At 31.2% G+C, this 14,664-nt stretch overlaps 1 protein-coding gene across 2 annotated transcripts; it reads right to left on the bottom strand.

Annotated features, from left to right (window-relative positions):
* Nucleotides 1–2,083: 2,083 nt before the first annotated feature.
* Nucleotides 2,084–9,338, bottom strand: LOC8285389 (ABC transporter D family member 2, chloroplastic). 2 transcript variants are annotated; one of them, XM_002514324.4, is made up of 10 exons: nt 8,921–9,335; nt 8,619–8,835; nt 8,181–8,248; nt 7,721–8,047; nt 7,454–7,618; nt 6,704–6,932; nt 5,741–5,967; nt 5,320–5,641; nt 2,955–3,220; nt 2,084–2,564 (listed from the first exon to the last, which is right to left on the bottom strand). In XM_002514324.4, the coding sequence occupies exons 1-10, from the start codon at nt 9,143–9,145 to the stop codon at nt 2,382–2,384; spliced, it is 2,229 nt and encodes a 742-aa protein (XP_002514370.2). In that variant the 5' UTR covers nt 9,146–9,335; the 3' UTR covers nt 2,084–2,381. The 2 variants fall into 2 exon arrangements, with proteins under 2 accessions (XP_002514370.2, XP_015571864.2); XM_015716378.3 differs by lacking the exon at nt 2,955–3,220 and having other exon boundaries at nt 2,395–2,564; nt 8,921–9,338.
* Between the last annotated feature and the right edge of the window lie 5,326 nt (nt 9,339–14,664).

Below are 14,664 nucleotides of genomic sequence, written 5' to 3'. Positions count from 1 at the left end.
TTCATGCATCTTATTTCTAATTTTTATCATTCCACCAACAAGATCAAGTATTAAGTTCAAAGAAAAATTTTAATATTCAAACCTACAATAAGTTATATCCTCTTCATAGTCATAAATTTTAGGCAAAAAGTACCCTTGAACTTATTAGAAAAGTCCAATTAAGTTTCCATTCTTTTTTTAGCTCAATTAAATTCATTAACTTTTATAAGAAATCCAATTAAGTTTTTATCATATTTTTTGGCTTAATTATTCCTATTAACTTTTATAAAAGGTCCAATTAACCCATAATGCTAACAGTGTCCAAAATATCATTAAGTGTAAGGGTCTCATTATTTTGAGAGAGCGAATAATAACTATTCTGAATATTTTAAAATCACGCCTATATTATAAAAGGGAGAGAAAGTCACCTTCTTTTCTTTATATTTGTACAATTAGTATCTATAAACCCTAATTTACAATGAAGAGTAGTGATTTCTTTCCTCACCTGAAATAGCATCAATATTTTCATCTTCTTCATCACGCTCGTTTGTAAGTAGAGAGTGAGTGCAAGTTGTTGAGTTAGATTACATCCAACTACCTCTAATATGTTTTTGGAATAAAACTATAAAGATGCACACTTCATAGAAGGAGACCAATCCTGAAAGAAGATTTTACAGTTGTAGAAGCTATAATGTAAGTTAATAAAGAAGTGGTTTTTTCTCCCTCATATGATATAGGCAATAACTTTAAAATATTCAGAGCAGTTATTATTCGTGCTCTCTAAATAATAAGACCCTTACGCTTACCGGCATTTTAGACTTTAGCATTAGAGATTAATTGGACATTTTATAAAAATTAATGAGTTTAATTGGCTGGAAAAAAGATGAGAACTTTATCGGACTTTTTATAAAAGTTAATGGGTTCAATTGAGCCAAAAAAAAGGATGAAACTCAATTGGACTTTTCTAATAAGTTCAATGGCTTTTTTGTACTTTTTGTCTAAATTTTATTTGGTCTAAGTGTAAGACTAAAAAAGTTTTACTGTATATATAAATTTCTAAAATACAATTTTTTGATATATATGTTTACATTTTGACATGTATATCTATTTTTAGCACATGAAATTTAAGTTTATGTGCAATTTTATAATTTTTTTTATTAACTTTTTTATTAATAAATTACATTCATAATTAAACACTTATTCTAATTTTAAAAAATAATATATTAATTATATTTTAATATTATATTAACTCATAAATTAATTTCTAATTAGATAATGATTTTAATAATAAATTAACTTTTTAATTGTAAATAATTTCTAGAAAAAATTACTATTTATCTTCCGATTTATTAAAATTTACAAGTCCAGCTCATTTTTAAAAATGAATTAGTACACAATTGACATTTGTTTCCGTTAACTATTACTCCTCTACTGTCTAATTTTTTTTGTTAATCAACTGGTCAAAGACTTAATTAAGTAAAAAAATTCAATTTGGTTCTTAAATTTATTATCAAGTATCAAATTCATCCAAAATTAAATTATTATTAGATTCTAAATATTATTATTTTTTTAGAATAGTATAATCTTTTTTTCTCAAAAATTAATTTTTTAGTTGATATAATAGTCTAGTATTTTTTTTATTACTAATTTGCTGTTAATTTTTAAATATTATAAATAAAATCAAATATTAAAAATTTTATTAAATTTCATCTATAAACTGAATATATAAGAGGTATTCGACAGTCAACACATGAAAAGGAGGTGAGCGATGCTTAATGAGATATGTATATAGGTCAATGCATCTATAAGACGAGCTATCACTGGCCTGAAATTAATTTTAAAAAGAATGCAATAAAAATAATAGTAAATGCAAGTACAGATAAACAGATAAATAATTGAAAAAAAATAATTATTCTGTATAAAGAATACCAGCAGAAAACTAATCACAAGTTTATAACCACATTATTTTGTTTTAAAGAAAGAAAAAAGATAAAACTTATAAGAAATTTCAACAAACTTAAATAAGAAAATCCAAAAGAGGAACCTACATTAAGAAACACTGAAATAAATGATGCTTTTGCATCACCAAAAGACACTACTAACCTTTCAATAAAATGCAAAGAAATGCATGATTAATATATTAGCATGGATAAAAAAGTCCATAGAATTTACAAAATGTGGTAAAACAATATATTTGCATTTAATAACTCTGGAATCAACAAAATTATAATGATGTAAACACAGACCTGTAATGAATCAAACTTGGCAATATCCATTCGTCATCTCGAGTATCGCCTTGAATAAAATTCCTGCATTTTTTTTTTGTATGCTCTCCTATTTGGAGTAAAGAAGACTGGCTAGCAATCAAAGTATTGATTTTAAGGAGCCACAATGCACCATCACTAACTTGACAAATTATTCAAGCTTCCATTATTGATGGACTCGATGTGCCAATTCCGTTTGCTATTTAAAGGATCTCCTGTTGCTATGTGCAACACAGTATTATGGTATTCACATAGAGTTCGTCTATGACCAATGCTAATATAGGTTATACCTGCTGCTTCAATCTGTTGGTAAAGATGTGCCTGCAGAAATAAAGACATCAACATCAGATATTGATAAATAGCCTACGACAATAAAAAATAATGAATTTACATAGATAGATATAAGGGCTCAATGGGTTGTTTGAGAAAAGAAAAAAAAAAAAGAAAAAAAGAAGAAGCCTGCTGTTATGATTTTGGCAATCGCATAATATCACAGGTTAATTTTTATGTGCCATACTTAGTTCCGATTCAATTAGTCAGACCATCAACACTGTTAGGAGGTATTCAGTCCTAGAGTTCGCACAAGGAGGATTTTTTTTTTTTTTCTAATGATTGCATCTTGAGCGTTAAATGTCTTTGCATTTTCCAGTATTGGAATATCAACTATTACAATCTGCAGCATAAGAAAATGAATTTCTAACTCACAAATACCTCGTTAGCTTCATCTAAAGCACTAGTGGCTTCATCAAGCAGAACCAGCTTTGGTTTTGAAAGCAATAGACGAGCAAAAGCAAGGCGCTGCTGCTCGCCAAGGGAAAGAACACTGGACCACTCATTTGTTGAATCCAAACTGCCAAATCGTGATAAGATGTAGCAAAGACGAACTTTCTCCAAAACCTGTACTAAATCATCTGTTGTGGGTTTACTAGGCTTTCCTCTCATGGTCTTTGAGCTTGCTTTCCCCATCAAGAACGGCACTGGACGTGTTATATAGATTTATCAACTTTTATTTGTCAAAGGTAAGTTCAGGTTTTTTTTTTCATTCAATTCTAGTGAAAGAGCTATAATAAGATATTTAACTGTATGCATATAAACAAGACAAGATCACTAGATAATATAAAAATGTTATTAGAACTGTAGAGACCAGTAAGAACTAGCCACAGAACATGATCTAGAAGAACAAGATACATAATCATAGTATCTGAAGTATACTAAAACTTGAATCATCAGATTGGCACATTATAAAAGATATCTGAGGACTTAAGCCAATGCATTTTTGAACAAATGCCAAAATCTTTTTCCAAAATTAAGTCACTCCTTCCCTTCCCTCAAATTAGATGGAAGCATCAGAAAATTGTTAGGAATGTTGAATTAGCCCTCCCTCTCCTCACTGAAAACTGTCCTAAGGCTCATCAGTTCATTGATATCCTGCTAAAGTATGGTATTTAACTAATTTAACTTGTAGCCTTTTTAGACTGAATCTTTTAATTAGTTAAACTGCCATATATAAAACTCATTTTTTTTTCCTTTTCATCCACAATTATATCTAATTCCAAGAAATAGCATCACACTCCAATTTATACACCTAACAGCCCCAGTAAACTATGAAAAGTAGATAATTATATAATAACTCACCTCAAAAGACAATAAAGGTTTTCTTTATTAGTGGTGAGAGGATAACCTACTTGCACAGTCAAAGAAGACAATAATATGAATGAACGAATGAACTATGACAAGCTATGACATAAAAGTTTCATACAAGAAGTGAAACAATTACTCACTACGTATTAATATTTATCTACTTCACTCTCTTGTTAATAGTTCTCCATTGTCATTGACTTGTTAACTTTAGTTCTTTAAAATTATCACTATACAACCACATGGTATAAAAGTTTAAATGCACTAGGGTGATGAGAAATTTATATTTTCATTAACAAAAAGAAAGAACAAAAGTAGCCGGATACAAAAAAGTAAAAAAGAAAATTGAATATCTTGGAGATTGGGTTAGAAGTAATAATGATCTGGATGGATAAAATGAAATGTAATATGAACCAAGCAGGGGATCTGACACCAGCTGCTTTAAAGTAAAAAATTTATACTGAGGCACCATGAGGGAAAAGGTCTTTGGAGAAAACACAGATAATTCCCCATGAAAGACAATTTGGAAGAAAACATGCAGCTTCAAAGGTTAAATTTTATGTTTCTGAGCCATCAGTGATGGACAATTTCAGCAGAAAAAAAAAGGAAAACTTGATTACTACACCACCCTATCAAAGTGATCATAAATTGTAAAGCTACATGTGGGACTGTAATGGTTTAGTGGTTGTAAGATTTGGTCCTTGCAAATGTCAATATCTCTTAACAATTTGTGAGCTTGGAGGGGCATATATTAGTAAAATGACGTACACAACTCTGGCTCAGTCCCAACTTAATTTGGGTTGGCCACACAGATCTTTGACGGCCACTACTACGTTTTCTATGAAATACACAGATGTTGATCAATTCTTCACCACTTTACTTGCAGAGTGAAGAGGTCTCTCGAGGCAACAATAATTTAGTTCAAAAGAACCATTTGATGTGACTTTTACAGCTATGAAGGACCACTAGGGGAGGAGAAAACCACTTTTCTGCCCTTACCGACTAATTGATTTGAGGCGCTTAGACCTCTATACAGAAACTTAAATATATGTATATATTTACACTGAGGTTCTAAATGTTGGTCTATCTCCTCTAATAATTAAACAATTGTGGTTGTGCCACCACAATCATACCCTTTGGTGCCTTTTTCCAATTATTACTCAATGAAGAAAAAGAGTTTAGTCCATTAGATGTTTGATGTAATAATATAAGCAATTACGATATTTAAAGACATGTTTGTCTAGCATTGTCATGAAACTTAACTTATATATCCACAGAGGCTGATTTCAGGTATTTAATTACTTCCAGGTTTTATAAAATAATGCAGTGTCTTGGAAATGTTGATCATGAAACTTCTAAAAAGAAGTCAACACTGTGTATGATACAGCAAAGAACAGCAATGACAAAAATAATCATGACCATGATTTAGAGAAGATACCAGCTGATTTACTAACATCTGACGTGGAAACTACATCGCCGGCCCATGTAGGGTATAGCAATTGTTGACGAAGTGTGCCCAAGACCATATATGGTCTCTGGGGAAGAAAAAATATGCCTCTTGAATTTCTACCAGTTGGCCCTTCAAGTTCTTTAGATTTATCCTGTAAAATATCTACTTCTGTAGCTGACATTGGATAGGCGGGCGACAGAAAATCATCACCATCATTGACATAGAAAGTTATTTTTCCTCTTCCAGTATTCCAAAGACCAGCAAGAGCTCTTAATAGAGAAGTTTTACCACTCCCACTGGGTCCCATTACCTGTTAATCCAGCATAAAACAATAAATATTTGAACCCACTCAACCTACTAGCTCAACACATAAAATAGGCAAAATCAAAAGAAAAGATAATCCACTAACCAGTAAATGATCATTCTTGTTGATCGCCAATGACAAGTCCTGAATTAATGTAGCTTTACTTGCTGGTGTTTTTAGAGTCAAATTCTCTATCTCCAGTAATTTTTGGCACTTTTCAATCGGTTTGGACCCATTAGACTCCAAACTGATATTACAGTATGAAAGAGAAATCCCTTCTATGTCAGAGATATGCTTGGAGCTGCTGCTATCTAAAACATCATCAAATTCACCTGCATATATGACAATGTTAATTATAACTTCAGTATGATAAGCACCTAATTCATTGCAGATCTTCTTGCCCAGTTTCTATATTTCAAGCATGAAATGGATCTAAAAGTGGAAAACCCATTAAATTTATAGACAGGGAATAAAGAGACAAAGATACAAGAGTAATAGACAACAAGATAATAGATTTTTATTTGATTAAGAAAAGAATATATAACAAATACAAAATCATTTGACTAGTGCAAACAAAAGCAAAGCAGAAGAAAAAAGAAAACAACTACCAAAAAGAGAAAAGATAAAATAACTGAAAAAATGTAACAATCAGTTTACGATTGTATTTACTCTATTTATCCCAAGCCAGGATGTTATTGAAAAAAAAATAAAGTTACACATGGAAGAAGTAACAAAGAATGGCTGGAAAAACTATATCCATCCAAAGGAAAGAAAAAGAAAAGAAAAGAAGTATGGGTAATATATCGGTGACTAAAATTTTCTATATTTAACTTTCAGTTACAAGCCAAGTTCTGGAGGAAAAAAATAACTGGACGAACACACTTTTCAAGTGCGTGATTCCTTTTAAACAGAAGTGACTTTGTTATAAAATGAAACACTCATGTATATTTACTCCAAATTCGTAAATATTTTTCCTCTGTCTGCATGGAAATCTTAACTCAAGTGAATCAAATCAAGTCTACTTTTTTTTCCCAATCACTTGAAGGATTGTAATCATATTTACAGTACCTAATCGATCAATGACGGCTGAAAATGCACTGATGGCCTGAAACTGGTAAACAATGAGAGAAAAGTCTCCAAGGATATGATTAAACGCAGATACTGATTGATTAATAACACCAAACTCAATTTTTCCTGAGAAATACATAGGAGCAACAACAGCAGCGGGAAGAATTTGAATTAAGTAGCGGTAGCCATTAGTGAAGAATTCTAGATTTCTAGAAGATATCAACAGTTCCTGGGAATTATTAAACAAAGAAATGTCAGGTATAGCATTGAAATCTAAATTTTTTGCTGTAAATTCATAGGACAACATTGATAAAAGTATTAAATGGGAGCAGTGAATCTGGAAACAGGAAAACTGTCAAATAACGAATTCAAACTTCTCCTATAAATAAAAGGCAGAAACCTAGTAAATTATCTACGAATGGATTGAGGCTAACATATTTCCTTGAATAGGGTTCAGTGAATTTAAAGTTCTAAGGAGGGGATAATTACGCGTGCATAGCTTTGTTAAGACCCAGAACCAATAAAAAGATATATTTTACATAAAATGGTGTTTTACCTCTCTCCATCCCTCTCTTGTTCATTCAATTATCAAGTCTATTAAACTGAACAGAGGGCAAAAACAATACGTGCTATTATGTGCAATTGATAGTATGTTAGTTTACGGCTGGACTCCAAACCAACCTAGGATCAAACTTTAATTGTACGAGACTCAAATAGCAATAGAAGATTAAAAAAAAAATCAAGGGTTACCGTCAAATTTTCAAAAGCATTTCTGAACCGTTGCAACAGAAGTTGCATTTCATTATCTTCACCGCCATAGAAAGCAATTGATTCAGCATTTTCACGAACACGTACAAGGCCGTAGCGGAAATCAGCTTCTTTTTTCTCTTGTAAGAAATTAAGATTAACCAATCCCTGAAATTGAAAGTAAGAGAAAAAGAAAGCTCGATTTCAGTTGAATAATTAATTAGCCATTTTGAGAGAAAAAGTTGAAAATGATGATAGTTGAGAAAGTACCCTTCCAAGATAAAGGCTAATAGCAGTTCCACCAACAGAATAAAGAAGAAGGACAATGAAGAGTGGCGGATAGATGCCATACAAAATGTTACTAAATGAGATCAAGTCAACAGCAGCATTGAAAAGTGTCAAAGAGAAAGAAAGAGCAGTCCCAGTGAAGGAACTTAAGTCATCAACAATGCGCTGATCTGGATTATCAACAATTGATTGTGATTGAATTTTGTAAAATGCTTGATTTTTCAAATACCGCTCCATGTAATATTTTGTCATCCATGACCTCCACCTTAATGAAAGAATTTCCCTAGCATAATCTCTTAGCACGAAGAACTAAACAAACAAACAATAGAAATGCTTTTGATTATAATACATATCAGAAACTCAACAATAAGTACTGTGACTAGACTTCAAGAAAAGTAATACTAGCAGAGTATATACCTAAGCAAATATTTCGAGTGCTCACCGGAATTCCTCCAGCAAAGCCACCAAGGTAATAGAGTAATTGCTTGGTGAACTGATCTTGGTCTTTGTCTGGAATTCGAGTTATTTATCACTCATGTATAAGAATAATAATACCTTTTATTTTTCATCATTTCTGTGCATTTCTCTGTTAGCTAAGACTAGCCAAATGCAGTAACATCGTCATATAATGCTAATGTGGTGCGCCTCAAATGGCTTAGCTTAAACGTGCAGATGTAGTGCACCTGCAAATACCTGAGTATAAGCACGTCAGCTCAGGACCATGTGACATTGTTAGCGCAATTGGCTGGTTTTGCTAACGAGAAATGCACTGGGACGCTAATGTGCAAGTCAGTGAAACGACAAGGTACATTGCATTACATCAGATTAAATTACCCATAAATTCTAAAAAAAAATTAGAATGATTTGAATTAGGGCTTACTGGCAAGAGCATTATAGAAGTCGCGGCCGAGGAAATTAAAGCCAACGCTAATACCAGTGGTGGCCAAAGTGAGAGCAAAGACAGCAGCCAGTTGCAATCTGGCTTGCACTTTATCATCAGAGAACCAATAAGGAGCAGCTACTTTCCAAAATCTTCTTATTAGTGTTTGTATCTCTGTCGCCTCTCTTTGTCCATCATCTTCCTTTCTCTTTTTATCCTTTGAATTTGAAATAAAAGTTTCTTGTTTATCGGAACAAAATAACAAACGAAAAACACTTCAACGAAAAGACGTGAAATCAAACCTTGTCCGGCGGCGGCGGCGGTGGAGGAGAAGAGGAGAAGGAAGAGTCAGTAGCAGTTGAGCGGAGCCTGTGGCATTGGTTTCTCTTTGTGCGGGGCCCAGCGGACAAGGCAAATGCTCCTTGAATATGATTATTATTTTTATTATGATATTTTTTTTTATTGTACTGAAGATTACAAGTGAGGAGGATTACTCTGTGAACATGTTGTGTTCCTACCACTATCATCTTTTTCTTCTTTTTAATGATATTATTATTATTATTCTTGTTGTTTGGTGGGAAATGGAGCTCCTTTGTTCTCTGCACCAAGATGATATACGCGAATGAGTTATCCTTCCTAAGCAGGACTGTCCCTTTGCGGTCTTAATTTTGCCACGGCCTCTCTCTTTCCTTCACTCTCAAACTCCAATACAAAATGAGATTTATAGAAATTTTAATGCACTTTTTTATTAATAATAATCTAAAATATTTTAGAGTCTCTCCCTTAACAAAATTCTAAAGAAATTACATTTTTTATCAATTTTTTTATTGTTTTGACTTTTATACTCTAATTTTTAATTTTTTTACCTTTTTAATTTTTTTAAGTTAAAAAGGAGCAATATTGCAAATCAAAGTTTAAAAACAATAAATAGAGGGGCTACATAAATTCACTTCAAAGGATCAGACTGTATAAGCGATCTGATTTATTGATATACTGACATGCGAGAAATTATACCATTACAATCTCGTTAAAGAACAACTGATAATAAAAAATAATTAAATTAAAAACAAAATTATCGACTGCTGTTGAATGCAAAATTTGAATAATACTCAGCGCATCCATCTCGATCTGAACATTTAAACTCTTAGCTCCTTAAGCCAACACAATGCTTCCCTTAGACTTTGAGCTTCCGCCAAACGAGCACGCACAAATGAATGATTTCTTGAAAGCATACGAGCTATAAGAATATTTTCATAAGAATCCTAAACTACACAGCTAGAACCCTTCCTTCTTTCATCATGAAAAATAGTTGCATCTACATTACATTTAACCCAACCTTTAGGAGGCTTGCTCCACTTTGCTATAGGGTGTTGAACTAATGAATTGCCATAGGGCTTGACTAGTTTTTGAGCTTCAGCATATTAGGAAAGAAAATCCTTACTTTGTGAAACTAGAATTTTAGGATGAAAACCCTCATTCCTCCATACCAAACCATATCTATCAGTCCATAATTTCCAAATGATAACAGCTGCTAAAGCTTTTGTATTAGTATCCTAGCTAGAGAATACATTAGCTAAGCAATCCAAAATAGAATCATGAGGTCTGCTAATATAGGGCTGTAACTTATAATTATTTAGTATTTTATGTTCAATTTTATATTTTAGATGAGAGAAGTAAAAGAACATCAAAGAGGTGGCATAAATACTTAAAGGGCTAAAAATTCATATTTGAAGTTTCAATTGTAACCCCTAACTGATAGTAAGGAATTAGGACATGACCGGTTATAATGGCCAATTAGAAGTGTGAAAGAGGCCAACTTGACAGTCCATTAATCGGCGGTTTGTACGAAGAAAAAAAATAAAGGTTAGAACCGGTGATTAGACATCGAATAGAAACTTTAATAAGTTATTCTAATCCTATTGGACTCAAATTTAATTCTTGTGAGGTTTAGGGCTTAAAGGGTTATAAAAGCCATAAGTCTGGTTAAGAAAAAAAGAAGTTTTTAATAAGTTTTTAGAGTTTCAAAAGATGTCTAGATGCAAGAATTGGAAAGACATTCAACATCAAAATTGAAGAAATTTTGTCAAGATTCAATCGATTTTTTTCCCTTTTTGTTCTTAGATTTAATGAATGGAAAAATTACTATTACCCTCTTAAGATTCGTCAAACTTACAAGTTGTACCATGTATTTTTAAAAGTGGGCCGCTATAATGTATTTTTAATTCCCTTGATGTTTGTTTTCGTTAACTGATGCCCACTTTCATCTTTTTTTTTTGGTTAGTCAACTGGTCAAAGAGCTTGATTGACTAAAAATTAATATAATTTAGTCCTTAAATTTATTATCAAATATCAAATTCGTCCAAAATTAAGTTATTATTAGATTTTAGTGAAATATTCTTTTTCTCTTAGAATAATTTAATCTTATTTTCTAAAAATTAGTATTTCTTAGTTGATATAACAATCTACTATTTTCTTTAGTTATAGATTTTATCAATATGTGTAACATCCTGAAATAATCTGAATTGGGATAACCTAAATTCTTATCAACGTGTTAATACTTTGATGAGAGTTATAATTCTCGAATTTGATTTAATATAATATAAGTTAAATTTATACATTAAAATTTGATAATTATGATGAAGAATAAAAATAAAATATTTAATTATTTTGGAAAATTTAAAAGTTTTATATTCTCTATTATTTTGTATGCTCGTTATAAATTGAAAGTTGAATTTCATGTATAATGCTTTTGTATGCTCAAATTGTCCAACCTGATTATTACTGGTGTTTTCGAGTAACTAAATTTGAGTATAAATGTGTCCTAAATTATTATATGTCATTACATAGCATGCTTGAAATATAAAGTTTTAAATGACCAGTTAATGCCCAAAGATTAAATCATGTTAAAATTTTATATTTCATCTTTAAAAATATTATGTTAAGAAATTAGAATCATAAATATTATGCTAAAAAGTAAAAATACATTGTTTTGAATGAGTTTGATACTACATTATTTTAAAAAATTAATTTTAAATATTAATTTAATAAAATCTTATTTTTTGATGAGTTTGATATTTGATAATGAGTTTAAGGACTAAATTGAACTTCTTTTTAGTCAATTAAATCCTTTAATCAGTTGAGTAATAAAAAAAATAGACTGAAGAAGATAATAGTTAATGAAAATAAATGTCAAGAGGGTACTAATTCACTTTTAAAAATGCAAGATTGGACTTGTAAATTTTGGTATATCTTAGGGGGTGATCGTAATTTTTCCTTAATAAATTCATTTATTTTTATTACTTTTAAGTACATTACATTATAAGTAGCTAAATTTACTTTTAGGATTGGGTGAAAACCCATTGACTCTATTTATGATTTGATTTAATATTATTCTTTTGATCTTTAGTTTAATTAACTTGATTTATTATTTTTATGCTTCATGGTATTACGAATGTTAGAATTTAATATTTACATTATATTTAGGTATTAATTGAAGTAACGAAAGTTAAAGTTTAATATTAGGTTAAGAAATATTAAGCAAGGGTGTAAACACTCAGCCTTTGCTCCCCAATTTTAGCCATATGATAATCATTAGAGACACCGTTACGGTCCAGGAACAAGATATTATGGTTCTAAAGACACTAGGACAAGCTTGAAATGCGTCAGACCCTAGATAACCCTTTTAAATAGTGGCCAAGTCTGAGAGAAGACTAAAGAGGAATCGACAGCCTTAAGTACACATGTCTTTAACGTAAAGACGTACGTGCTTGTTCCTTAGTGTGTGCGCACTTAGGAGATTTGGGATAAACCGCCAGCGCATGAAGACCCTCAAGATGCATGTACGTGCTTAACAAGGGCGCTCATACTAAGAGAAATGAACAGTACCAAAGCGCATGTCTTGAACATAGTAATAATGATTTATGGCGGTGACCAACTATCACACTTTGATGCAACCAACTTGCTTGGCATCTTTGAGAACAAGGAAAAAGTAGCAAACAAAAAGAAGGAAGTCAATTAGAAAATCCTAATTCTACAATAATAAGGAAATAAGTAGCAACAAGATTAGAAATAGAACTCCTAAACTAAAAAGATAATTTGAAACAAGACTTCTAACCATTAAAATACTTCTTTAAATGAATAAGAACTTCTAATATTCATCAAACCCTAGCCCATATAATAAACATGACAATTGGGCTTAAGTAACATGTGATATGCGGCTTATTCTTAAGTATTAAACTCCAAATAGCTTGACTTTATTATTTTCAGCCTATCTTATCTTGATCATGCCTCCATAAGTTGAATTAAGGTTATAAAATAAACTTGAGACTCATTTTCTTGATTAAGCCCAATCTCACTTAGACTTTGAATTAGAGCAGGACTCCCAGTTAGATTAGGATTCTTAGTGGCATTAGGACTCTTTTCATCTTTAAACTCCTAATATCATTGGAACTCCTTATTGGATTAAGATTCCTACTGGAGCTAGGATTCCCTATTTGGAATAGATTTCCTTGAGCTAGTAGGATTTGCATGATTAAGATTTCTTGTTGGAATAGGATTCTTTATACTATATGGGTTCTCATCATTCCCATTTTTTTTAAAAGATTCATCCTTGGATCTTGCCTAAATAGTTTGAAAAAAAATAACTTATAATCTCAAAGAACAACATAAACTCATTATCAACCTACAGTTCTTTCACAAAAGTAGTTAGAGGAACTTTAGAACATATAATATTTTCAAAGCTAATAAAAACATGCTCAAACATCCTCATTCTTCACTAACTCAACTTTTGCCTCATCCTCATTATCAATGATCTCTTCAATTTTGGATTCACTCAAAGGTAACAAGTTAGTATCTTTATCAGTAACTCCAATAATCACGTCTTCAAAATTTTTGACTTTAATAAAGTAATTTACCTCTTCTACATCATCTCTATTAGTCTTCTATGCTAGCTTAGACTCAGCTTTATTTTCAAGATGCTTAGCATAACTATAAATCGACTCCATTAATTCTTAAAAACTATGCATAATTGAATCAAGTCAGCTCCATAAAGGTTTTACCTCTATTGAAAGTTCATCATCCTCAACTTGATGCGGTTGTCTTTCCAACTTTTTTAGCTTATTTTTAAGATTATAAAAATTTTATCGATACTTTTCATAATCATCAACATTCTTTCGTGCCCACAACCTATCATAAGATTGATAAAAAAGATCTCGACGTCCTCTAACAAAATTCTCTTGACAAAACATCTCACACAACTCACATGCTTAACACTCAAGCTCTACGCTTCGGTGCTTATAAAGGCCAAAACAATCAATTACCAAACAACCAAAGTTATAACATTGTAATAACTAAAGGGGTATATTTGTCGATATAAGAAAATAACCCCGTAAAATATGCAAATTTAAGAACTTGACAAAACAACCCTATAATAATGCTAATAATTTAATATGAGAAAACAGACTCATAAAAGTCGTATATTTATCAATATAAGAAAATAACCACGTAAAACGTGTATATTTATGAATCTGAGAAAACAACCCCGTAAAAGTATTGTAATTACGAGTATGAGAAAACAGCTTCGTAGAAGGGGTAAATTTTTTAATATGAGAAAATAACCCCGTAATACGGGGATATTTATCAATCGGAGAAAATAACCCCGTAATTTTGGTATATTTGTGAGTATGAGAAAACAACCACTTAAAAGGGTTAATTTTATAATATGAGAAAATAACCCCGTAAATGGGGTATATTTTTCGATAAAAAAATAACCCCGTAAAACGTGTATGTTTATGAATTTAAGAAGACAACCCCATAATAATGCTAATAATTTAATATGAGAAAACGACCCCATAAAAGTGGTATATTTATCAATATATGAATATAACCCTGTAAAACGTGTATATTTATGAATACGAGAAGACAACCTCGTAAAAGTAGTGCAATTGCGAATATGAGAAAACAGCATCGTAGAAGAGGCAAATTTTTTAATATGAGAAAACAGTCTCGTAGAAAATGCAAATTTTTTAATATGAGAAAACAACCCCGT

Source organism: Ricinus communis, chromosome 4, assembly GCF_019578655.1.
Source record: "Ricinus communis isolate WT05 ecotype wild-type chromosome 4, ASM1957865v1, whole genome shotgun sequence".
NCBI classification, from domain to species: Eukaryota; Viridiplantae; Streptophyta; class Magnoliopsida; order Malpighiales; family Euphorbiaceae; genus Ricinus; species Ricinus communis.
Note: the sequence above shows the minus strand (reverse complement) of the source record. Positions and strands in the feature narration are given on the sequence as shown.